The sequence below is a fragment of the Gallus gallus genome, chromosome 5 (genome assembly GCF_016699485.2).
Source record: "Gallus gallus isolate bGalGal1 chromosome 5, bGalGal1.mat.broiler.GRCg7b, whole genome shotgun sequence".
NCBI lineage: Eukaryota > Metazoa > Chordata > Aves > Galliformes > Phasianidae > Gallus > Gallus gallus.
This window is the reverse complement of record NC_052536.1, coordinates 14,034,806-14,062,001: the sequence shown is the minus strand read 5'-3', so window position 1 is coordinate 14,062,001 and position 27,196 is coordinate 14,034,806. Positions and strand designations below refer to the sequence as shown.

Sequence of the window (27,196 nt, the reverse complement as noted above, 5' to 3'; positions counted from 1 at the left end):
TCACTGGTGTAAATAGATGCTCATCTGGGACTTTTTCCCACAATTCGTCTCCCTTCAGCTCAGCTAGGGAGAGCATTTACCTGTTGTTATCCATCCGCTCACTCCATTATAATCTGCTTTTGATTACAGAATCTACTTTTCTTTCCAACAGTTACTTCTCTGGAAAAGCATGAGTGAAGAGAACTATCATTATCATTTAGGAACTTCCCATCAGTGGTTAGAATAAGATTTCCCTGTCTTTATGGACACACAGTCATATATAATCATATACTAATTACTCAACAGAACAGAAAATACTGCTGGTTTTAGCAAGTAAGGAATTGCTGAAGTGAGCGAACTTCTGGGGAAGAGGTAAAAATGGATCCAAGTAGGTAATCCCCATCTGATTTCCCAAATACTTTTATGAATTGGAGTCCTAGTCCTGGCATACTGCTGATAATCACAAGAGCGTAGGTTTTCATTTGGGAATGACCCACCAGAATGGGAGGGAAATCAGCTAGATGATTGAGGTGGGAGGCTTAAACTGAATAAAACACACATCATGGAATTGTGCGAAGTAGTGGGAGCCTGAAGCATGTGGAAGTCAAGAGATAGAGAGGGCCATTTAGACAGGTGCTCCAGGTCAGGTAGTCCTTGCTGACTGCCCGAAGCTGGGGGACCAATGCTCTGGGAAAGAATCGCTCCTTGTTCTGTGTGTTGGTGTGCTTCCATAAGCAGTGACTACCAGCAGCTGTTGGGAAACCTGGACTAGCTAGACTGCCCCAGGGTTCCTGGGCCACTCCTTTCACAGCCATGGTAAGGCTAGAAACATCTTGCCTTTGTTGTGATGCATGTAAGCACAAAAACATGATGTTAATTGGGGTCTTAAAAAATACGAATAAGAAAATGATAATTGATAAACTTTTTAAAAATCAGTTTTCATCAGCACTGTCTTAATCAGATCAGATAAGCCCAGACTAAAGTGAATGAAGGAATCTTGCTTTTTGTGTGGCACTGGTAAATTTGGGACTAGCTGTTGGCATCCAGGTCATGCATGTTCCTGCTCTCCATAGGCCTGGTGGGCCTGCGTAGGACCCTTGAGGGCAGTAAGTCTCAGAGGGATGTGATGTGATGGCCCATCCAGGATGTAGCAGAACAGCTCCAGCTTGGAGTGAGACAAGCATAGCTTCTCTGCAGTTGTTCTGGTAAGATGGTCTGGCTCTCTGTCACTCGTAGTGGAAGGTACATCTGGCATGCGTGCTCTTTGTCATTAGGAAAATGCCCTTTGGAGCAGGTGATCATTTAAAGAGCTCCTTTGTTTGATAAAACACATTTGGGGTTTGGTTGAGCGGAAAATGTATTCATTGCAGATTAGCTTTCAGTCATGGCTTTTTTTAATTCTGTCAGTTTGGGAGCTTGGCTTTTTGTATGAGCCCCATTCTCTGTGAGAGCTCAGTGAAAAAAAAAAATTAAACGTGTGATTTCCCATATGTGTTGTCTGAATGCACTGAGTGCTGAAAAACCGGGGGAGGTGGTTTGCAGAGGGGCTGTATTCCAAGCAGACAAATGCATGGTCCTCCCATGTAGTGTGGCCTGGGCACTTGGGCTTTGCCTCCATCTCCCATCCTGGGATACCCATGGAAAGCCACAGCTCTAATTCTTGTTGTCGATCACTTCACCTCTCCTGGTCTTTTCCCATGGTGCTGCTGGAACACTCCAGTCTGATCCTGCTTGTTCTTTCTGTTTCTTCTAAGGGAACAGAAAAGCTTTGAAAGGGACTGGTGGGCACCACTTGGTGCTTCCTCACCCCTCTGATGCTCAAATGGTGGATCGCTCCGGCTGCACATGCTCTCTTCTCTCTCTGATGCGTCATTATGTTATTAGCTTTGTTCTGGGGAATAGCAGTCTTTAGGATCATGTTTTAAGGATGCATGTTGATTTGCTCATAAAACAGGAGGGTTAGAGGGACTGAAAAGCAAGGGAATGAGAATTGGGTCAGACAGAAGCTTCCAAAAAAGCTTAGCTTATTTGGAGAAGAGAAGAAGTCAGAATAACAAACCATAGGACAGTGAAATTGATTCCCCGTTTCCTTCATCATACTCTCCTCCGGGTAAACCTGCTTCAGTTGATAGTGAATATTTCATGCAGTGCTGAGCGTTTTCTGTACTGTGGTGTCCTAGTTTTTCTACCTCCAGCCCCAAAGGAATGTTTTTACATCATGGAGCTTTAGTTTTGGGAAGGGGAGGAGGGAGTGGAGGCTGCTGGCGTGCAAAGAGATGGCAACAAAGAGTGGTTCAGAAAGTAGCTCGACTCTGATGTCTCAGCTGAGAATCGCACCACCACTGCTGTGCCACCTCCCAAAAAGGGTTGGCTCCCGAGGGGCTGAGGCTAGGTTCCAGTCTGAGTAAAATAGCTCTAAAAACAGCACCTTGCCTCTGCCTGTGCCTGCTCTTAGTGCAGTGCCGGAGTCACAGCTGCTTAGTTCTCTGACAAACACAAGCTGTTGTTCCTGCCAACACTGCAGGACCTGCACAGCGATGGGTGGGAGGAGCGGTGTCCGTTCTGCCTTCTGCACCGATGACCAGACAACTGCCTGGCTCCTCGCTGAAGGAGCTCTTCAGTGCAGAGAAGTCAGTTCCAGCCCCTTGGGTTAGCTACCGTAGCCTTTAGACTGGGCACTTTATCCTCTAAAGAAAACCCTCAAATCCTTCTGGGTATTTAAGAAGCAGGGTAAGGGACTGTTGTCATTCTGTCCCAATGTTTTACTGCCTATTTTGAAATCAGTATTTTAAAAGTTTCCACATTCAATTTTCTGAAGCTGATGAAAGGTCCCTGGTTGAAACTGGGGCTGTGGGACCACAGGGATGCAGCTGACTCCAGAAGTGTCTCAGCAGAAGCTGTCCCACTGGTCTGCCATGCAGCTCCATCTGGAGTTACCCCACCACAGCGAGCCCTAAAGGAGGCTGCCTTCCCAGTCCCCATGGATTTGCATTACATAGGTGTTTCTTCTCTCTGTGATTGGCAGAGTGACTACAAACCCTGGAGAAGTCCCAGAGCCTCTATATGCTTACTCCTATCAGCCTCCTGAAAGCACACTTCACCTGACCAGCTGAACTAGCATCTGCTAGAACCAAGATAGCAGCATAGCACTTCAGAGTCTGACTCACCCCAATTATGGACTGCAAAGCCCAGCACTTGTGTTGTATCATTCCCTGCACAGCCTCTTTTCTCCTATCGTGCTGCGCTCGCCCTGTGTGCTCACTGCCCATTATGAAGGGGCACAAACTAGCAGAGCTTTCTCTGCAGACCACTGAGCTGCAGCTCCAGACCCTCTGCTGCCCCATGTTAGTCTGAAGCATTGAATTCTGGGAGTTTTGGCGTTAGCTATGCAGCTTGTTAGTCTGCCGCAAGCTGTGTTCGTGTCTCCTGGAGGACGTGGGGCAGGAGCAGAGCACAGAGCTGCTTAGTTAGTGGTGCAGGTGCTATATATTGATCGGAGCAGAAAGGCCAGAAGAAGGTGATAGTATGCCTTCCTTTCTTGATGATTGCTGTCTGTTTGCAGGAAGGGAGAAGGGAGGGGAGAGGAAGATGCTTCCTGGTGGGGTGGCATGCGTTTGTGATGGAGGCAGGAAAGCAGTGGAATATCCCCAAAGCGTGCTCCACCTCCAGTGTTACAAAACAGCAGTTCAGCAGGGGACACAGAAGCACTTAGGGAAACTGCAGCTGAAACTAAGTGAACCTTTCAGTCTTCTTATCGCAGCATTTGCAGTCCCTGCTTCAAGGAGAAACAATAATAAATAAATAAATAAAGCCTTGCAAAAGGAGCTAGTATCCATCTAGAGCATTGGATGAAATAAAAAGTGACAAACAAACAAAATCACTAGCCTTGGCTTTAGAAGCTGTTGTTAAAAATAAACCATCACTTGCTGCTGCAGCTCTGCCAGAACCTCCCTGCTGATAGCAGGAGACCCGAAGCACTGCCTCACTTTGCACTCCCTGCACACTGTGTAGACTTTAACAGCTCTCTCTGTTGTCATGACAAAGATTCCTGGCTTTTCAGCATGCAGCTTGCTTTGTTGTCACCCATCTACCTGTGATGCCGTCTGCCCTCCCTCCCAGATGATGAGGCACTGGGAGCGGTGTGTGGTGTCTCTGCATTTTTCTGACGTATGAGGCCAGGTGCTGAGTGCCAATTCCTTGCTGCTCTCATGGCATGAGTTTGGAGCCAGGGCAGAAAAGGAGCTCACCGGAGCCAACTGCAGTCAGTGCTCAGTTGTGGCAGCATGCTTTGGGTTCATCTGACATGCTGCGGACTTCACCCTACACTACTTCATTCTCTGAAGGCTGCAAGTTGAGGCTGTGGTGACAATTGGTGTTTGACATGTCATTTTCCATCTGTGTTCGGCAAAGGGTGTGTCTTCCCATGTTCTATACTAATATCAATGTGCTAGCATTATATGTGCATTTGAAAACAGTGACAGACCATCTCTGACCTGAAGCATTTACAGTCTAAACAGGCAATGCCGGTAAGAGGGCAGAAAAATGTGAGAAAAGTCAAATATCTCATTTTCTTTATTTTCTAAATACTCAACTAAGGCTCAGATAGATTGACCCATCCAGGAAAAATAAGAAAGCTGTTTAAGAAGTTAGAAAGCAAAGCTAGACCTTCTGGGTCCCAAGTCAGTGTCTTGACCTCATGCCCTTCCGAGTGCCCCCTTGGGCAACATGGAGTTGGTGCTGTACTTGTTGTGGGGGGGTTGCCAGACCCAGTGACTCCAGATCAAATTATGAGACCCTTGTACAAGTTTATGGCTTGCTTTGAAAATCGTTTCAGGTCATCGATCCAACTGAAACTCTGCCCATGAATCTTTTTTATCTTAGAAGTTATCATTTTTTTAGAGACATGCCAAAAATGGGTTTGGATGCAGATCTCATTCAGATTCAAATTTGGAACTATGCATTTAACTGCATAGGTTTGCACCTTTTATTTCTTTTTAATATTATCTCTATTTGATATGCATATTTATGCCAGACGTTGCAGATGTGTCCAACATTTGGGTGTTCTTCTTTGAGGATATGTAGAACACATCTGCTGTAATGTGACAGATTGCTCCCAGCTATTGTGGGACTGGCAACATCCTCTCAGCACCTCCAAAGTTTAGGGCTTAGGCCTAGATTTTCCACAGGAGCTCAGCTTCCATAATTAGGCCAGATTTTTGTTAGACCAAGTCAACAGTAACATCCAATGGCTTCTGAGTGTCTTGAAAATCTGAGTTTTATATGGCACCTAGTTGGAGAGAGGATTCTTCTTGAAATCTCACCTGTGGGTAGTGAGCAGCTAAAAATCTGTCTCCTGAGTGTTTAAAATGGATAACACAAAATTACTGAACTTTTTGGAAAGTGTGGGCATTACCTGCTGCTGCCACCCACAGGAGAGCTGCCAGAGGGGAACGCCTTCTCCTTAAGGAAATTCTTGATGGAGGATTTGCAGCACCTCTCTGAATTCCTGCTTATTACTGTTTGTCCTGCTGGACAAAATCACCACATTGTAAGGGTCATCTGTGACACTGAAGGGTTTGTTGTCGATGTTTATGTCCAGTCAGTGTTGCACAGGGTTGGGAGCTCTGACATCACTGCATCTGCTTTGTACCCACATGTCAGGTCACATGGAGCTCCCTCATTTTTCTGTTGATTAGCTGCAAAATTGGGACATGCGTTACATTTCAGAGATGCTTGGCTTTGGAAAAGCCATTACTGAAAGAGGACTTTTCTTCTGGTGTCATACATTGCATTTTGCCAAGCAGCTATGTTTGTTGGTGGCTTGAATGGCGCAGCCAGCTTTCTCAGTCTCTCAATTGTGTTAGAGGGAGAAGAGATAAAGAGACAACCTCACAAGTGCTCTGACTTCTGTTTTGCTTCCCATAGTTTTGTATACCAGGAACTGAAAGAGAGTAGCTGTTGTGCTTCTCCTAGAAGTCTGGCACTTCCATGTGTCTATGCTGTACCTGGCTGGGAAACTGACACAGTCTTTGGTCCAAATCTGCAAAGATTATGGTGGGCTTTTGCATTGCTAGTTACTCTCATACACACATTGTAATGCCCTGACTCTGCCAGAACATCATCATAACAGAGCCAGATGCAGCCTCTGTGAGTACGGCAGTGCAACTCTGTCACATTTTTTTAAGGTCAGAACCAGTATTCCTGTGCTGCAGCACACACAAAAAAGGATGTTTCCCTTTAAAAGCAGTCAAGGAAGGGAGAAAAGCCTTGCGTAGCAAGGAGGAGACAGCATCCTCAGTCTTCAGGTGTCTGTGGCGGTGGTGGCAGCAGCCACATCCCGAGTGATTAATGAGCAGCCAGGCGGGAAGCGGGGAGCAGAGCATGAACCCTGCTGCGGGGCACTGGTGGGGACACCCTTGGGAGAGGCAGGCTGCTCGGCCTAGGGGGGTGTCTCGGGAGAGCTGAGGGCACAGGAAGCAGTGGCTCTGAGCAGGGCTGATGTCTTCATCATCCGCCTGTGCCAGTGGGTTCGGCAAAGACTTATCTCCCGCCCCCGTACTGCTCTGCTGAACAAAGGAGTTGAGAAACACAGCTTGACCCCTTGGCTTTAGGTGGGCTTGGGGCTGGAAAAAGCAACTCTATTTTAAAAGGTGTCATAAGGGGAGGATAAGAAGGGAATTCTCCAGCCCTGGGTAAAAACAAAATATAAATCCTGTTTTAACCCCTTGCTCGATTTGCTCTGCTGGTTTAGGATCATTCCTGCAGAAGCCAGGTGGCATTTCAAGTAGAATAAGGGCATTTCTAGAAAGACACCCTGATTTTCTGTAGTGGGAGAACACTGTGTGTAGGCTCATCTAAGCTGTGCAGTAAGCTATTTGGCAGTGGCTAGAACACAAAGTGATTGTTTCACTACATAGTTGGTGTGTCTGCTGGGTCCTTGGTGCGTTGTGAAAAGGGAAGTTTGCACAAGACTTGGAGATGGCCAGAAGCCACGAAAAGAGGTGTGCAGCAAGGGCAACAGAATCAAAATGCTTATAATCAAGTAATTTTTGCCAAACAGGGCTTCTGGTAAAGTGCACACTCACCCATGAAGGCAATCCCCGCAGGTCATCTGGAAACCCTTTCGGTTGAATAATCAGTATGAAGAAGAAAAAAACAGGCTGGGCGAGCTGCTTCTGGCCTAAATTTGAAAATTAGACTCACTCATTCATGTAAACCCTCAGTAGCTTTTCACAGTCCCACAACACCTCTGAGGTCCTGGATCCACGAGTAGCATCAGGCAGTCCGAAGGGAAGGAAGCCTGCTGCAGGTGGGGCTGTTAGGGAATTTCAGGATGACCTCAGCAGAGTAACCCTGCTGAGGAGCTAAGCAGAGGTGCTAGCTCCCATCTGGAGGCTACCTGGGAAGGTATGCCTGGGTCAGGACATACATGCAGGCATTATGGAAAAGGATGAGTTTAGAGCAAGGAAAAGATGCAGCAATGCAGTACAATTCCTTTTCCTTCTGGAAGAACTGTTGTATTTGAAGGTATTTAGAGCGCTTTCAAGGTAGAACTGTTAGCTGTTTTTCCTTTTTCTCTTATTTTCTGTTTCTGATTTAAAGAACTGCTTTGTATTTCCCTAATGAGAAGGTATCAGAGCTGTGTGCTGTATTTACGTTTCTGAAGTGAAGCTTCTTCTCAGTTGTTTGAAGCTATAACTGATGAACTCAAGCTTACTGTGGGTAGGCAGCAGTCCTCTCTCCTGTGGGCTTTAAGTGACTGATCATCTGCAGATCATGAGCAAGATAAGATATCAGAGACAAAACAGTGCTTCAGTGGTCTTGGGATGCCTAAAGAGTGTTAAATTACATCCTGAGGAGACATTTTGAGTTTCTTGAGCAAGTACTGTTCCCACAGAGAACAGGAATGGGAGTGCCTGTCTCCTTGTGAAAACGAAGACTTGTCCAAAGGAATCTCACTAGAAGCAGCTCTGCAAAATGCATGTTGAATGAGTCAGACATAAGGACTGTCCACACTTCTTGCTTAGCCACCAGAAACATTTACATTGGCCACCAAGAGCTTTCATACTAAAGGCATTTCTCTCATACAGTTTGCCAGAAGTTACAGTATAGTTTTTCCCTCACCTTCTTACATCACTCCGCTGTCTTCTGTGGCTTTCAAATGGAGCCTAGGCTATATAAGAACGGTGCAGACTAAAACAAGCACTTGGAATGCTGTTGAAAGGGAAGTAACATATTTTCTACAAGTTCATGTCCACAAGTACCCTGAAGGGATCACAGACAATTGCAATGAAAAATCACTTCTGCCTCGGAAAGAAGAATAGCATGGAAAAGAAAATACTAATGGTTTAGAAGCATTAGGAAGCATAAGAATGCAAAAACAGAAGAAAAGTCAGAAAAAGGCTTTCACAATCCCTAGGACTTCACAGAGCATGACTGAGTGGCTTCTGTGGTGTTTTAAGGAATCCACTCCAAAACAAAATCAGTCTCTAGTTTGTATGTGTAATGTTAACCTACTCTAAATACAAGAATGTATAGGCAGCAGAAAGATACCAAAGGACATGACAGAACTCTTGATAAACCTCTACTTGTCCACTTGGGATGGAGTAAAACTGATCAAAAGAGGGAAAATTGTCTCCACTTTCTTGAACAGTTAAGTAGAACTCTGCAAAGAAGAAGGCTGGCCTCTGAACATCACCCTGTCAACTACTATTTCGTCCCTTCTCACTGAATGGCACCCAGCTATAATTTTAGGACCCTTGAAAAGAAAAAGGACTTCTCATGTTATTGTGTTCCTCTGGCAAACAAAATGTGAGGTAGGTTTAAGGAAAACTTCATAGAGCTTTCCTGTGTACCCTGCAAGATTGCCCTGCAGAAGTCCTTAGTTCACGGAGCAAATAAATGAAAGAGCACTACCCTGCTGTCCCATGGAGTTTTGCAACAACCCACAGAAGGCAAATCCTTTACCTGAAGTGCACTTTTCCTACTTAGAGGAGGGGCTGTGAATAGGGATTACTGCTGTATCAGTGCAGGAATCAGCTTAAGGATAGGACACAGTACACAAATTAAATTTCTGAGCCATATGTAAATTCATATTACACAGCAATGTGATACAGTATAATCCTTGCCTACAGTATCAGCCTTCCTGCCAGTATTCCCTTACATGTTGTTGCTGTGTGACAGATGGTAGCAGAGGGGCAGTCTGACAAAATGGCGTCTGACATGAAAGAATGGATGAAGCAAAAGAATGGAACTGAATTGCTCCACGCAGAAAAAAATTCACATTCATTAATGCTTGATAAACATTTCTGGAGACGAAACAGTGGATGTGAGCACAGTGAGGCGGTGGGTGGTGCATTTCAGCAGTGGTGACAGCAACAGTCGTCACCTCCGCAGATTTTTTTGCGAGTACAACATGCAGGCTTTTGTTTGTAACTGACAAAAATACAGAGCTAATGGTGGTGACTCTGTTGAAGAAGTAACGCTCTGTAGCTGAAAATTTGCTCTATCGAAGAGTGTTATTGTGTTCTTTGTATCTGTTGTGGTTTCCATGGAAATAAATAGGAGACATTACTTTTGGAGTAGCCTAAGTATAAGGTAATGATCAGCTACCCCTAAAAATCTTAAGGTTTTGCATACCATCTCGCTAGATTCCCTATGGTTAAGGGCAACATCTTTGTCTGACCTCTTATGTTTTTGTAAGTCAGGATTCAACGCGTGAGCTGAGCATCACAGGCGCTTTTTCCTCCGATTTGTGGTTACTGCTGGGTTTCCTCAGCGTGACATCTGCCTCAGCAGGATTTTGGTGGAGCTTTTGTCTGTCCTATGTTTGCGTGGGAGGCAGCAGAAGCTTTTCAGGGAATGGAAGGCTTTCTCCATTGGAAGTAAGGGAGCTAATTATGTCTCCTTTAAAGAGAAGCAATTGGTTTTCTTTTCTGTTGAGAGAGGATGTCATGTCCATCATCCCTCGCTTTTTCATTCCAAAACAGTATTGTGATTGTATTGCTGAGTCTTGGAAAACTCCCTAATTCACAGGTTGATTTTTGCACGTTCCAAACATCTGGGAACAAGGTTCAGCTGATTGTTGAATGTGAACTCTAGTGGAAAATGCTGAAAAATTGGAGGGGTAGGTGGGTGGATCTAGCCCAGCTGTCCATTTCGTATATTGCTGCTTTCAAATTTAGCTTGCTGTTTTCCTAGTAAACTGTTTATAAGCACTTTTCACTCTGCACATGTAAGCGTTATCATAAATGTTTGGCAAGTGCAAGGGATTAAGATGTACAGGCCTAAGATGGTGTGATTTAAGTGAACTTCATTTTTTCTTCTGTTTTTGTAACTATTGCTCTGCTGCTTTCAGGAATAGCTACAGAAAGCATTTCCAGCCATGCCTCTTCTCTTCAGAGAATTAAACTCATTTGCTTATCATTTGGACTTTCTTGTAGCTTTCTATATGTAATTGTTTTGTCTTTAGTACTTCCCTTAGAGATGCGTTATCTCCTGACATAACAAAGTGTGTTGAAGTGAAATATCTTTCAACTCAGTGTTAGATGTGTTGTGTAGTGCAGACATGAAGGAATAGGAAAAGCCTCAGGTAAGCAATTACACTCAAACATAACCATTCTGAAGATGCAGGACCCACAACGTCTGTAGAAATAATGAAAATACCACCTTCCTCAAGTTTAAAATGCGTTCATTTAATTGGTCTCCGTGCAGTACTGCTGTGTTGGTGGGTGCATCTGCATTGCAGCATACATAGTGTACTGTATATATAGTCATAAAAATGTGGTTGACTCAGGTAATTCAAGGGAGAAATCTTCTACACTGCAGACTGTCACTATGTGGAAAAGATCATCTATTTTAGCTTGGGGAATGATTCAGCTCAGGTTTAGACTGGTAAAGCTAAAGAGTTCAGTGTTTTGACCCAGAAAGGCTTGGAAATACTGCAGAGTGGTATAAAGGAGATTTGGACAGTAATGTTCTAGATGCAGCTTCATAAGTAGTGAGGCAGGCCTTAGATTGCAAGACCCACCTCTAGGGACAAAGAACTATAAGATGGAATTTGCTTTTCGTTGCTGCCTAACTCTGGTCTCATTTAGTAGGAAGAGTACCACAGACTTCGAGATAAAGGTATAGGCCAAAGCTAAGTGCTCTTAAAAATCCATGCAGACTGAATAATGCATTGGGAAGTATAATGAAGATGTGGGAAAAAATTATGCTTAACTCCAGAGAATATGCTTGAAAACTTATAAGTCTTTCCTATTGTTTTTCTCCCATAATCCCTTGCAATTGTTAATGATCTGTAAGTGTCTAGTTCTGTCAAAATAGGAAGGATGACATTCTGTTTCCTGAAGGCCACAGCATTTGGTAATTTCTCTTTTTGTGGAGGACAACATCCTGAAGAGCAAAGTTGGGGGACTTTCATGTCATGTAGATGTTGTACTCAGCTTAGTCTCAGCAAGACCTCAAGGGAGCACACTAGAACTGCCTGTAGAAAGCAATTGTCTCTGGGATGTGTCACCAAGAATGTGGGAAAGTTGAAGTACTCTGAGATGCCCACCTACTCCTTTCCCACAAGCATGGCGCTGTAGCTGGTCAGCTATCATCTACCTCCCAGATCAGACTTCGAGATTTTTCATCAAGACTTTTCGATTCTAGTCTACTTTGTGGCTATGTGTAAGCCTTAGATGTAGTCTGGATATGCAGTATTCCTTCTGAGATTTTTGAGTTCATTTGAGCAGCAGGAATAGATTTATACCTTGCCAAGCTTTGTCACATTCAGTAAACATCTAAGATATGAATAGTTGTCTTATTGCTGTCTGATTCTGAGAGTTTTGTGGGTTTTGATGAGCTGGGGAGAAAGGTGAGAGAAAAGTGCTCATTCTGTTACTTCATGTTCACCAGAGTTAGTTTGACTGGACCATGGCATAAGGATGTACCTAGAGCTGCCTGAGCTCTCCTTTCTCAGGGAGATTTAGTGAATGTGGAGAAGGAATGACTTTGTTTATTCTCATTGCCTGTTCAGAGATGCTTAAGAGCATCTCTTTACAGTGTTGTTTGTAAATCTCCCTTGCCAAGAGGTTTCTTGATCCTGATAGTGATGTTGATCGGCTGCAAGATGTCATCAGCACCTCCAGCAACAAGGGGCCGATGTGTAATGGAAAGAATATGAGAAGAGCAGAGATAAAATAGCTGAGAAACAAAATGTTCCTTCATTGCTGTCTTTGATCTCTTAACTCCCAGCTGTGAGAGATCCTGGATGCTGATGGCAGCAATCGACTAATTTTCTGCAGCTTCTGTTGCATGTACAAAACAGAGGAAGACGTTGTCTTCACTGAGGGGAGTACAAAGTCTTGCTGTAATGTCTTCTGTTGCAGGCTGACCCTGGGGAAAGTCAGGGAGTGGGTACAGGCAAACTCAAGACTGAAGTAAAATGTGCAGTTTTATTTCTCTCTTCTCTCTGCCTCTTGCTTTGTACTACAGTTCCTACCATGTTTGCCATCCTTTTTATATGTTGAAACCCAAGTACAACTCCCAGCTAGCATTGCTGTCTCTGTCGCCTCCTTGGTGTCAAAGGAACAAACAGAATGGGCAGGCACTGTGGAGAAAGCTGTTGCAACAGGGCTAGTATCATCTTGAAAACTTGGCTCACTTCTCAGCACTGAGGCACAGTAGCTGCAGGAAGGGGAGATCTTTACAATATCCATTGATCTGTCCAGCAGTAGTTCATTCCTGACCTGAGACTGGGACTGAGCCTATGAAAATAAATTTACCACGAGAGTCACCAAAGAACTGAGGTTACCAGGGTTTGAGCCTCTTTTCTGCAGGCTAGATTCAGGCAGATAGCCCAGAGATGAAGGTATTTCAAGGTCACTGCTGATTTCCTATGCTGTTCAGTTCTGTCTTGAAAGATATGAAAAGACATGTATGTGGTTGAGGTGGCTCTGCATTAGAAGGTTATAATCCCACATGTATATGAGTGGGCAGAGATGTTTGGAACTGAAGAACTAATTCATTTCTTTGTGGAGAGACAACCGTTTTTTCAGGCCTTACCATCTGTAAAAGGGATCACATTTGTTGAGAGAAACCCAAATCAAAAATGAAATATTGAAAAATCTGACCCAGGGTTATGCATATTGAATTCCTTTTCATTGTTATCATCCAGATCCATATTCCACATCTCTTTTACGCCAGAAAAATGCATGGGTAGGAGTCAGATTGAGCCTTGGAAGAGTCTCGGGTGGGATCTCAGTTGCTGTTTCTTCTTCAAGTAAATCTATGCAGAGGAAATGTGGAGAATGCATAGGCAGAGACCACAGGGGAGGCAATATATGAACAAGTGCGTTTGTTAGTGCTCACAGAGCCTATTTTATGGAAAAAGCAAACTAATGTCAGTGTCATAAATAAGGTCTTGGGATCACATAAGCCAGGCTGGACAGAGAAGTAGTAACGCAGAGCTGGCACAAGTCAAGCTGGAGCTGCTCTTCACACTGTAGTGTGCTACAGACAGCTGCAGACCCATTGGAGAAGACGACAGGGAGTCCAGCACTTGCTTGACCTCCCTGAATACATAGCCACTGGCTCCACAGCTTGGCAGAGAGTCAGCTCTTGTCTCCTCTGTCTGCCACTGCCAGGCCGCCCCTCAAGGTTGCCTCTTTATTGCAAAGCAAAGTGCAAACATGAACTTTGTGGGTCTATGTTGCCCTTGGCCCTGTTGTGGTTCCTGGATGAGGTCCATGCTGCTGTGTGTCAGGACTACGTCCCTCTGGGAGGTGCAGTTGTGCTTCAACAGCGTGTTCAGAAAATGGACCAAGAGGGAGAGCAGTGGGTTCTTCAGCCTATGCTTCCTTTGCTGTCAGCTGTGTGGGGCTGTAGGAGGTGGATAATCTCTTTAGATACCTACCATTTGCACGTCCATGAGTTTTTTAACTCAGCTGAGACAAACCTTGGCATACATGTAAATACAAATACCCAACCAAGTGGCATGCAAAACTGAAAAGCAGTACAGTAGAAAAACAGAAATGATGTTATGTTTTCCACTCTTTGAAATAGTTGATGTCATTATGCTTTTCATGGAGCAGCACAGAGCAGCAATAGTGTCTGGCTTTCTGCCTCTGATCTCTGCAAAGCTCCAGCTACTCTGCCCGCTCTCAGTGCATTTGTTATTTGCCTTGTTTCTTTGAGATGGCCATTAAGGAAAGATTTAGAGAAGGAAACAGCATCTATCCTATTGATTATTTCAGGAAGAGTGTTAGGGAGAAAGTGTAAAGGACGTTTGTGTAAGACAATGCCAAAGAGATAAACAAGGCCAGTATGACTAATGGAGAAAGCAAGGAATAGAGAGAAAGAGGCTATCTGAGACATGTAGGAAATGTAGGGTTTACCCTTTGAAGTTTTTCCAAAAGTGTCCTTTTAAATTTCTCTTCCTACTGCTGATGGACTCCCTGAAGGATCCAGTCCATGGTGCTGCCGGCATCTCCGCACTGTCTCATTGCCTTTCCTGGATACTCTTTGTGCTCCTGGGAGCCCCTCTGTCTTATCACATGCCTCAACCGATGCTTTCAGAAGCTCTGCACTGTATTCTTGGCAGGACATTATGCTGTGCTGTGCTATACCAACTCTTGTGGTTGCCCATATTCCCTTAATGGGATTCAGCAACTTCTGCCTCCTCCACCATCCCTGGCTCAGACATTCCAGCATTGTCTTTGGTGCTGCCATATTAAATTTGTAAGGTCTCTATTCCTCCCTCTCAGCTCCGTGTTTGGTGCTCTGCACTTGTACTGTTTGAGGATGAACAATCCATAGCCCTCAATTTTGCAACTTGTTTCTCCTCTGAGTGTAGCAATTGTTTTCCTGTAGCGGAGCATAGTTCCCCCCAGGGCATTTGAATAGCAGTACATCCTTCTGGGGGAAGATGGGTTATGAGCTGCACCACGCTCTTAGACTGTTCTTGTGTTCTATAATGTATATGTCTTGAAAAAAGCCAAAAGAAAAAAATGGTTGTTCATGAGACCTTTGTCACAAGTGTATGTTTATTGGTCCTTTGGGAGAAGAGCTTGAGGGCAGTGCTGCCTACAACACTGCTTGTGGGGACCAGGCTCTAATTTCTAAGTTTGGGGTGAGCACTACAGAGTTAGGGTGGCAGGGACAGCTTTGGAGCAGCAGCTGTCACTATTTGGAAAGGCTAGACTGTGGCTGCTGATTTGGAGTAATGGGTTTCTCATAACAAACTGGGCTGTACTTGAACCGTTTTGGTTTTTTTCCCGGATGAAGAAAAACAGTTGTGCAAGCATTTTGCTTTGGGTAAAAGCAAGCACAGCACACGTCAACATTAAAAACCAAGATAAGGGAGGGGGGGAAAGGCAAGTAAAAGATATATCGGGTCTTTCCCCTGCAGAGAGGCTGTTGGTTTGTGTTCTGTACCCTGTGCTGCTTGGTGCTGGCAGCCAGGATGAGGCACTCACCACAGTGACGGGAGGCACAGGGAGGCTCTTTGCCTTGCGGTGTGAAGGGGCTGATTCTGCTGACTGCTGGCAGAGCCTCGCGCGTCACTCACTTGCTAGCTGTGTACCACCGGGCAGCAGATAATCTCAAGTGCTGAATGAATAAATCCACTCCTTGTCAGCTCCCATCAGTGTCCCTTGCGTGAAGCCCTGATGCTTCTTAAAGAAGCATACGCTGCGGGTAAGTCTAATGGCTGTATGTACTCGGTAGCCTATGGCAGAGTGCTGAGAAATGCTGCAGGTGTTAACTGCTGAGTTAAGCCATGAAGATCTCGGGAGGGATTTTCTATGATTAGATAACCACCGGGCTCCAGACTCTGTTACTTCAGGACCTTGTAATCAGCACGCCAGGCCAGGTGGCCTTGCTTGTTGTGGAGATACAGTGAGGCCAGCAGGAGGGACATGGTGAGAATTCTCACCGTGACACTTCAGCCAGTTTCATACTCTCAGATGTTATGCCAGATTTTGAAATTCATTGCAGCTCTTGCAATGCAATTTTGAAGAGACTATGGAAAAATACTTGTTTCAATAAAGAAAAGTGGAAACTGACATTCTATTATAGCAGCACTTTGTGGAAAATGAGTTCCCTACCAAAGATTCACGGTATAAAAGTTTGCACATGCAAATTTTAGCATCAAATATGCAACTCACTTGTTTCTAACACATACCTATTTTCATTTTCATTTATGGGGAAATAACTTTGAGAAGCACACATGCAAACAAAAATTGTGATAGAATGAGCCCATAATAGAGCTTTCAATAAAATGAAGAATTGCTCAGCTTTCCAGTAATTTTGTCTGTTTGTTGTATTTTGTACAGCATTGTCTAGCTGCCTGATTCTATGTATATCTAAATCTGGTTTCCCCTTCTCATTTATCCACTTTTTATAGAATCTTCTCATAATTACTAGTACTTAGCAGAAAACCTGAATTCACATTAAAGCATTTAATTAGTCAAAATTGTGTAATAGAAGATTTCTTCCAGATACCACTTAATGATCATTAGAATATCTGATTCAAAGCCCACTTAAGTCAATTGATGTCTTTTGTTGACTTCAATACACTTTGAATCTGGCTCAGTATATTCAGAAATTTGAAGCTAATGGCTAGAATAGCAGCAGGAAGTACTCTCTTGTAGGTAGCCAACTTCTGTGGTTCTCCATTTGCTTCTATAATGGCCTGCTGAAGAAGTTTGGGATAAATGTAATGAAAGGCCACTTTCACTAAGTGAAATATCAATTAAATTCAGAGCTGCAGAGGAAGATCTTGTAATGTTTCATCATTTAAAAACTGTTCTTTTCCACTTTTACCCTGTTTATGTTTCCATGGAAAGTAAATATACAAGTAATCCAATGTGATATTGCTTACATTATTGTAATGACTTAAGTTTGTTTGGAAGAATGATATCCCCACAGCAGAGACCCCACAGGACATGCTAGGTTTACAGTTACTTGTATAAAACTATTTCTGTTTAAATGCTGTTCTTTCAAAAATAGTCTTTTTTATTATTATTCTGTTATTATGGAAAAGTATGAAAAGTTGGCTTTGGTCATCACCAAACCAAGTCATTTTTTATAATTTTTAATTTTCAGACCCACATAAGCTTCATGGTAGCAAAAATAGAAAGATTCGAAGGTCTGTTCATGGAATATGAAGTGATATGTCAAAAATACAGACTTTCCAGAGAACTGGAAGAGATTTGTTTCTTACTATTTGGTACTTTTGGTTTTGCCCATTAGGAAAAATTCACAACAATGTACAGCCTGCAGGGCTTTCTTGCTCCTCACCAGGCAGGCCACCTATTTGAATGTGGATACAAGAAGAAAGAAACCTTTCTTCATCACTGAGACATATATGATGAAGATGACACATGTGGCTCCCTCCACCTGCTCTCCTTGTCTTGTAGGTGAATTTGCATCTCACTTGTCTGTGATTTGGAAGGCAAGGGAGCAGAGCACTTATCCGCAGTGGAAACTGTGCTGATGAGATGGGTTTAAACAAGAGAGATTCCTCTGGGAGAGAAGGAGGGTGAAGTAGAGGCGGCAGAGAGGAAGTGGAGCTTTGCAGTATTCCTCTAAGGGTCATGTTGCCCTCATGTTGCTCTTCGTCATTAGCTGAATCACTGGAGCATCCTGTCAAATCAGCCTCCTGCATAGATTTTTAAAGCCTCTAATTGGCACCTGCACGGTTACAAGTTAGCAGTGTGTCTCCGTTCGCCCTGCACAGACTTTCACTGCTTTTCCATTTAGCTCCAAGGCATTGGTGTGCTGCAAGTCAATAACCTGCTCTGGTATGAGGCAGCCCAGGCTATTGCTGGGATCCCATCACGTGCCCTGGTGTCTGTGTGATGCAGAGGGCTCCACTTTTTTTCCTTTTTTTTTTTTTTTTAACTACTATGCAAATGTTCTTTCATGTATACTGTTTATCACAGATTCTGAGCCTCCCCAGACAGGCTATTCTGAGTTTGGCCTGCTTTCTGATAATTGCTTCTGCATTAAAGCAAACACCCCTGCAGGGTTTCTGTGCTCTCCCGTCCTTGCCAGTTCTGAGCTGGACAGCACAGTGCAGCCTGAAAGCACAGGAGTGTGCAAAACCAGTCGTGCCAATAGCTGCCAGAGCTCTAGGGAAGAAGGCAAAGCTGCCTGCTTTGTAAGACCTCTTCTATGTTGTAGAAAGGTGATACCTTTCCTTTGGTACCATCAGTAAAGTTGCTGTTGAGATCTGCAGTCTGTATTCAGCACTTAACAATTTCTGGCTTCTCTGTGAGAATAGGAACCAAGAGAGTCACCCAAGGACAAAAGCTGCAGTAGTCACCTTGAGAAGGTGTTCCACTGCTGGTTTTTGGGAACTCTCATATTTCTTTGGAAGAGAGAAGACGTAGGGCACTGCTATCAGATTTGTGAGGAACATCAGTTTGGCTGTTCATAGATCTGGGAGTCTCTTGTCATTGAAGCAGTACAACCACCAGTGTCTTGTCAGTGGGCCCAGACAATGAGAAGTATAAACACTTTTCCTTCATAGAGCTCCTTCTCACTGAAGGTCCCACTTTGAAGGGTAGGTTGGTTTTATCCCTGTTTTACAGATAGAAAACAAGTAGTAGGCTAGAAAGCAGGCTGAGGAAGTGCTGCACATGACTGAATGCGTTGCAGGGCAGTGCTGCCAAGCACTGTCAAGCTGGATGTTTTCTGCATACCTGAGCTTGAAGTCAAGACCTTTGTAACTGTATTTCCTCTGGAGACTTTTGTTTCCAGGAAGTTAAAAATACATGCAGGACCTTGCACACTCTTACACTTAAAGTGATGAAAGTAAAGGAATTTGGGTTATTTCCTTTCAATAGCTTTGTAGCCTAAGTATGTAGGTAGTAAGTGGATATTTGCTTTTTTGCTAGATTTTCTCTTACTGAACACAGACCATGCAGTGCTGTAACTGAATCCCCCTGTCTGAGCAGTACTCATAAATCACTGCATCATCTCTTGCTTTAGGACAGTAGCCAAGCAGGACCCTGCTGGGATGCTGCTATCCATCATTTACTTGGTCTGAATGTGCATTGCCAAAGCACCCACCAAGAGGTTTTTCAGAAGTGAATCTCCAGTGCAGTCATTTAGCACATCTACAGGGAGTTTCATTGTACAGAGGCAGGAAATGCACAGAATGGAGAAGGGGTTTGAATGACCACCGCCATAGCTAGTGCAGTGGTCGTATTCCCCTTGACTTGTCTGGTCTCGCTCATCCAAAGGGAACTGTGCTGTGGGAGCTTCAGCTTCTGAACAGTTATGGTACATGATGCTAATGTCTCAATCTGATTACTATTGGGGAAATGTGAGAGGAGTGGGCACTTTTTCTGTTTTGTTGTTCCTCATCCTTGAAGCAAATCCAACTTCAGCAAGCTCTCAGCAAATGTCAGTGTATCCAGTAGGGTAAAAGAGTAACAAGTTTTTCGAAGAGGAGACAAAAATTATATAAACTAGCTCTCCTAACATACTCAGTGGAGTAGCTGTTCAGTTGAGATCTACTCAGGTCTTGTTTCCTGTTTGTATAAGTGGCTTTCAACTGAGTGCTGGTCATGAGCCAGTTGTGCCTATAGAGCTGTCAACATCAGGTACTGTGTATCTCTGAATTCATACTATTTCTGAAAATGCTATGTACTTATATGTTTACATGCTGATGCATGTATACAATTCCAGTAGAGCCTCCTGATACACTTTTCCTCACTTCCTTGTGGCAGCTGTTTCCAGAGATCACAAGCATGGAAGTGGGTCTCTCCTTTGAGTCTGCAGTGGTGTCTTTGAAGGAATAAGACTGACACATGAAAAAACACACTTTTCTTCATCCTGATACATGAGAAAGGCAAAGTGTGATGCTTTTGTGTGGTAGTATCGAGGGAGGGAGATCTGGAGTGATACACCAGATCTCCCACACCAATGTGCTGGGAGATCCTCCTCTTTTTATTGCTGGAAAACAGGCACTTTCTAATTTCCTGCCGAGTATCTTACCAGCACTCACAGAAAGTTGTCTGTGTTCAGGTTTAGTAGAGGATGATATCTCAGGAAATTAAATGACATCAAGAACTAAGGCTATACTAGAACAAGTTCCTAATTATTTGTCTGAGCCCTGCTGAGGAGATGTTCAAGGATGCTTTTGTAGTTTGCTCATGTTTGGACTGTTAGGATAGCAACTTCAAGACAATCATTTATTTGAAGAACTGAAAAAAAAAACCTCTATGTAGTTGTTCTTGTTTTCTTCTTTAGGGCATTTTCTTGTCTTTGTGGATTCCTGGAAATTTCTGTGTTGCTTAGACTGCATGCTGTTGCAGAGTTTATTTCAGTTATCTTCAGTCTCCACAGTGCTATGTTATCTCCCTTCAAGTTAGCCTAGGTCAAATCAGAGCATTCACAGTGTGGCTTTGAGCAGCACTGAGCAATTTTGCTAGCAGCTGAAGAGCTGCTCTGACTTCATCTCTAATGAATACCCTTAGTAATTTCAAGTTAAAACCACGCTGCAGTCATGATAGGAATTTTGGGTAAGAACAAGACTTGTGCTAATTACAGAGACTTAGTCACAACTTATTAACTCAGTGTTGAAGACATGCTCTTAGAAGTAGCCGTGCTTGGGCAGATTGGGAATTGAGAGAAAACAAGGTCTTACGCTTAAGGCTCTGAACACCAAAGCTCCAGTAATTGGGTTTAATTTCTTGTTGTATCTTGTACTTCTTATGTCACCACTTTTATTTCTTTCTCTTTCTCCCCTACATACGATGCCAGTTCTTCAGGATGGGAATTTTCTCATGTCAATAGAGCATGCAGTGCATAGTGCAGTGTGGCCACTCATGCATATGAGAGGTCAGGAGAGCCCTCAGTGCCATGTTGGAGCTTCTGTACTTTGAGAATATGTCAGGGCTTTGGGTGGTGAGGCAACAGTAGCTTCAACTGCTCCTGTAGCTCCTGACAATGATTTGATTTGGGACTCTTCTTTCAACTCTGAAATTTTGCCAGTTTTCTGCCCTGTGGTGCAGGGAGTGCTGAGACCAAATAATTTTTAAAAAAATATTTTATTTAGTGCTAAATATTGCTATAAGTTGAAGCATCCTATGCATGTGAAGAGGAGTGGGAAATAGGTAAGTGGGAAGAAAATGTGTTATGATATATGATGCATTCTAATATTTAGCTTCTAATCTTCTGTATTTCTTTTTGTTGTGTTTTTTTTTTTTTTCCAGGTGGAGCGGGAAATAGCCATCCTGAAGTTGATAGAGCATCCCCATGTTTTAAAGCTGCATGACGTTTACGAAAATAAAAAATATTTGTAGGTATTACTGGCTTTTGCCAGAGAAAGGGGAAGGGAAGGAGGAAGGATGGGAGGGAGAGGAGGGGTTTTGGACCTTGCTGGCGTTTCCAAAAGAGGGGAGCATGGTGTATTTGCACTCTTAACTGGTGTCCATATCTGATACTTAAATGAGGAGGAAACAGTTCTTATTTTGCTGGCTTTTCTCCTTTTCTTCTCTGTACTTCGCTTATATACTGTTTCTTTTTCTACTTAAAATGGAGGAGAGAGAACAAACCAACATTTTCTATCAAACAGCAAGAGGGGAGGAAGATTTGTACCTGTACTATTGGGAAACATTTGCGATCAAAGCTATGACAAACTGTTAAGTGAATAATTTGGATATCCTCCCTTGCCTAATAGTTTTCACTGAATCTCTTGATGCTTGCCAGCAATATTTAAAATATACTATCAACAACAATTTTTGTTTTTAAAGGCTACTGAAATGTAGCCTTTTGCAGTGACAGTTAACCAGCAAAGCCTTCTTCTTTCAGATCATTGCAGTGCCAGGCAGGGATGCCGTCCACAGACAGAGTCATTTTAGCTTGACAGGGCACTAGATACGTTGAATCTGTTGTCAAACAAACAGGCCATATTAATCTTGGCACAACAGGAAAAAAAATCAATGCTCTCCAAATGGAAAAGGGCAAACCAGTAGGAAACTCAATGTTATTTTCATCTTTTTAGCAAGTTATTGCAAGTAGAAGAGAGTGTTTAAAAGAACTACACAATTTTTAAAAACCAGCATCCTTCAGTGACCTCTCCACAATGTCACAATGCAAGAAGGGAATAACTGTTTACCCAAAGAAAGCATTTTGAATGAAAGTAACAATCCCTCATGGACTTTTCAGCCAGCCTTGTTACTGGACCAGTGAATTCCTTTTCTAGGAAGTGAGGCTTCTGTGCCAAAAGGTTTGCTTAGTGGAGCAGTCAGTAATTTGTTTTGGATTCCCCATCCTCCTGTGGGGCAAAGCCTGCCATTGGCAGTGAAGTGGGGTTGCCAGAGTGCACTCGTGCAGACACGTGGTGTAGACTGGCTCGGATGCTCTCTGAGCTGCATACTGAGTTCTCTGTTCTCAGTGGCAAAAATGGTCATGACTCCATTAAGCCTGGTTTGCACCAGCTGAAAACAGAGGCCCAGATCTGATGCAGTCTGCTCAGTGTGCAGGGGAAGGTTAGCACACATGAGGCTTTACAGGAAGGATGTTCTCCTTTAATCCTGAAAAGGAAGGATTGGTACCATTTGTAAGAGTACGTACCACTTTATTCTGGTTTAAGAGAAGTTAAAATCAGGCCCCCAGCTTTCTTTTGGGTAAGAGAGAAGGTATATTCTAGTTTATTTGAGTGTTTCATAATTTAGATGTACATGCACACAAACACATGGACATTAGCATAAACCCAGCTTGCAGCTTACGTTTTCCAGGTAGGTGTGGCATACTTTGTGAAAACAATGTAGGAACTGTAGCAAAAACAAGGTAGGAATACATGAGGGACAACGACTTGAGGTGAAGAGATGGATTATTAAGGTACTGAAGCTTTCTACTTACTCTGAACACCTGTAAAGGCAATAGCTGAGCTAAGTAATCCTTCATCCCTCCCAAAAGGCTTGGGGCATATTTTGCTCCAAGCCAAGAGTATCTAGTGCTCAGAGCAGTGGGAATAGTCTTACACGAAGACTTCCAAAAAATAACTGTATTTATTGGTAGATGTACTATCTTCCTGATGAAAATCACCTCGTAAAGGGAAGCATCCCATATCTTTAACCTGTATCTGGAATTCCTGGCTTCTAGATATGTTGGGCTTCAAAGCAGGCTTTGTCAGTCACACAGAATCATCTTTGTGCCATAGCTCCTGGCTCTGTAAGTCTGAGCTGTCTGCCTCTACCCACAAAAGCACTGAATCCCTCTGCTGAAAGACAATGATTCCATGAAACTGCCAATGACTCCTAATTGTAATTCATTTTTTATTAGTCACTATTTTAAAGAAAGGGCATAATGCAGTGCTGCTGCCAAGCCTCCCTGTTTAAAATTAGAAACAGCCATAGCCTTGGATAAATCTAAGAAGTGGAAAAGAGTGCCTGTGTTAGTCTGAAATGTGTGTGGGATGAGAAGTGAGGATGCATGTACATTCCCAAATAAGACACAGAGACCTCTGGTTCTCACCAGCATCAAAAGAGGGATTGCTCTCTGGTTGTGGCAGCACCTTTCCATCATGCCTGACATTTCAACAGTAACGATAGTGGCATCATTTCAGAGAAGCTTGTGAATTATGGTGATATTTTAGATGCCAAAGACTAATCACGATGCATCACTGAGGAGTGTTTCTTCGATAAATGTTAATTTCACAAATCATGTTTGACTCTTGGTTTATGATTTCATTTGTGAAAAGGGGCTTTAGTTGAGTAGATTCCTAATGCATCCATGAATCAAATTCTTTTTCCACAGTTTATTTAACACTATAAATGAGTTTCAAAAAATAATAGCAAAACTTCGTTAGCATGTCTGTATTAACATAGTAGTAATTTTCTGTTTGATTTTTATTTTTTTTAAATCAAGATGGTTGGAAAGATGGAGATGATAATGATCCCTAAGACTCTGAACTCTGTATTCTGCATTTTGAGTTGTCATACCTAACCATAAGGCCATGGACTACAGTTCTAGGTACACAGGGGAAAATGCTGCTCCACAGCAGCTCTCTGTATGTGTACCAATACACCATTCCAGATATACATTATGTTGGCTAAAATAGCATTATTGCACACAGTTGGACTATCTTATATTTGTTGTGTGATCACACTGACAGCCTTCAAGCAAGATTGGGTCCCCACAGTAGCAGATAATTTAAAAATAGCTATAGGCAATCAGTGCCTCCCTCTCTCCCAACAGATAATGTTAACAGACAAAACAGCCTGGAAGGATGGTCAGGGGGATCACCCTTCCCATTGTAAAGATAGAGAATGAGGTAAAGCAGCCTGGTATCGGGTAAGCCTAGTGTTCTTTAAGGAATTCTTTTGCTGATTCCAAATGGGAAATGATCATTAGACATATTCATTAATGTGTGTTGGAGTGGAAATATTCCTTTGGTCATATGGTTTCTGCATTGCGCATAAATTGTGCAATGAAGTTGGGTGACAGTCCTCTTTCTTCTGTGCTATGTATAGAAGAGGTCTTTCCTGAATTGGCCTTAGACAGTGTTTTGTTTAGTGGAAAAGGGAGGAGTTCATACAGTATTAACAGCACTACCAAAGTGAATGAGCCAGAGGTTCTTACTGACAGACTTGTTGAAGAAAAAATAAGGGGAAACATGCAGACACCTGTCCTTCATGAGTGGCTCAGATTTTTTCTGGGAAGCAATCCTATGTTTTATTTTTAAATCTCTGATATGTACATTTACTGTATCTTATGCAGTAAACTCAAGGTTTTTTTTAGTCTTTTGAAAGAAATTGTCCAGCTGTTGAAGGAGCTGTTAGCATGGCAATGTAAGTGCCATCATGTAGTCCAGAGGAGAAGGACCTTCCCCTTCCAAAGCAGATGTGTCAAAGTGTTATAGTTAACTCTGGAGAAATCCTGACAGGGCTGGCATCATCTGTTCCATCTCATTTCATCATCTGTTTAGTTTAAATTATGGGAGTTTTGGCAGGGAGTGGGGATAAGACAGAATAAAGATGTCGTCACACCTCTCCATGCCCTTTTCTTTTAGTTGTTTGTACTTGTATTTCTCAATTCCCTTTCTGTCAATATGGCAGTATATATACCTGTACATTTCTATTTACAGGTACATACAGATATTTATATATCCATTTATTTATATCCATGCATTTTTATATCTCTACACTTTTTAATTTTCTGGGAACATTTATTTTAATCTCTCGAGTGTCCAACTTATTCAGCATTTTAAGCAGATAGAGTGTTTTGAGAGTGGACATCAGAATATTGGCATCATCTCGTGTTCTCTGAAATGCACCGTGCATTCATCAGCTCTTTTTCCAACCACAACAGTTCCCCTTCATCATTCAGCAACACAGTGCTAGCTCTGGGCAGGTGCCCAAGCCTCATTGCAGCGTACACAACATGCCACCTCCTGATTTCAGAGGTGAAGGTGCTTCCCAGCGAGCCAGATAACAAAATTAAAATGTCCTCCTCCCTGCACAACAGCTCACATTCCTGACTTAGACAAGACCGACTGCCAGCAGGAGTCAAAGACTAACAGCTCTGGTGGTGTCTGCAGAGGCATTCATGCTGCTGGTCCTTTCCTGCAGGGTTTTCCTGTAATTCTGTTCCTTTTTTTCTTGAAAATTAATTGAGAGGTGACAGAGAATGCAAGAAACAGAAGAAAAAGGTTCTGCTTGTTCTTTTGTTATCAGTAGCACAGAACTTTGGCATTCAGCCCACCCATGTGGAGAACTGAAAAAGGCAGAATGAAGGCTCAGGACATTGGGGTGGTTCCAAGGGCTCAGCACTGAAAATCAGTTTCTTGGTAGGCACATTTCTTGGTAATCTGGGTGTGGGGTGTTGGATGCTGTGGATACAGGGCAAGAAAACAAAACATGGTTGAAAGGCAAAATGACGTTTAATCTAGGCTGTGATTATAAATAAGAGAAATATTAATTACCAGCTACTTTGGCCTCTTTTCTTCTGCTGCTGAAGTGTTTTAATCCTGTCACAAACTCCAAGCATGTGTGGCTGAGGGCAAGGCAGGCAGCAGTAGGAGCAGAGCCAGTGTGTGTGGGGCTGTGCATCACGGGTGGGCCTGGCTGTGAGGAGGGGCCAAAGGGAGCGGGTGTGGAGGTGCTGCCTCAGCCTGCAGAGGGATGCCAGCCTGCACAGGAGTGGGGTTGGTAGTTAATGCTACAGCTTGCACAACATGGCTTTAGCAAGCTCTGCATGAAAACCTGACTGTGTTTTCTCCTTGTTGCCCGACAACGTGTGTTTGTGTAGCTCCCATGGCTTGGGAGGAAACAGGCCCAGAGTGCTGCACTTCTGTGACGTGAGTGAAGGTGAATAGATGCAACTCCACATCCATATTGAGTTGCCAAAATTTTCTTTCAGGCCTCAGCAGGTAACTTTGTGTGTATCTGAGCTTTGGGTGTTAAAGGAAAGGCCATTTAGCTCTCTGAAGTAAAACCCGGGAGTGAACTGCCACTGGCAGACCTGTGGCAGTGAGGTGGTAACTGTTGTCTCAGCTCTGCCTGACTTGTGAGGAGGGTCCCTCTGGCCAGCTCTCTGTCACCTCTTGTGCCCTGACAGGAGATGCTGCAGTGCCTTGGCACGTGTGGTTACACACCACCACACCAGTGCTCAAACACCTTTCATCCCCCATAAATATCATGCACCAAGCACAACAGCATTAACTCTTCCTGCCTCTCTTCCCCGCTTCAGAACGCCCCAATCTCTTCATGTCTAAACGTAATTATCAGTCAGATAGAATCTCCACTCAAACAAGCAGATTGTAGTTAAACTCATTTTTTTTGGAAAAAGAATTCTATTTCATGCACATTTTCTTGCAGATGAGGAAAAAACACAAATAAAAATAAAGAGTTCCTGGCCCAGTTCCAAATTAGGGTTTAAAAATTCATGCCCGCCATAAGAATTTATATAACTTCTGAATAATTTATAGGCTGCGCCAATAACAAGGGACTTAATATCTGATAGAGATTATTTAATCAATAGACAACAGTGCAGTGAAAAAGCTGTCAAAGAATTACGTGTCAGTCAGAGCTGGGCAGCTTTTAACTCTTTCCCTGCTATACATATGTTGTTACATATATACGCCTGAGAGAACATTTTGCAGAGTGATAGCATGGAGGAGGAGTTGCCAGGGTTTGTTTTTTTCTAAAGAATTTTCTTTGGCAGTTTCCTTCTGGACAGTCACTTGCTGAATCACCACAGCTTTAAAATGTGA

The 27,196-nt window shown here is 43.3% G+C and overlaps 1 protein-coding gene across 23 annotated transcripts in view; it reads left to right on the top strand.

Moving 5' to 3' along the window:
• BRSK1 (BR serine/threonine kinase 1) overlaps window positions 1-27,196 on the top strand; it is a 299,198-nt gene that overhangs the window by 171,904 nt on the left and 100,098 nt on the right. For all 23 annotated transcript variants that reach the window (XM_046941627.1, XM_046941624.1, XM_040700868.2 and 20 more), the window contains exon 3: window positions 21,192-21,277. In XM_046941627.1, the coding sequence (XP_046797583.1) occupies window positions 21,192-21,277 (86 nt within the window). The remainder of the gene's footprint in view (window positions 1-21,191; window positions 21,278-27,196) is intronic.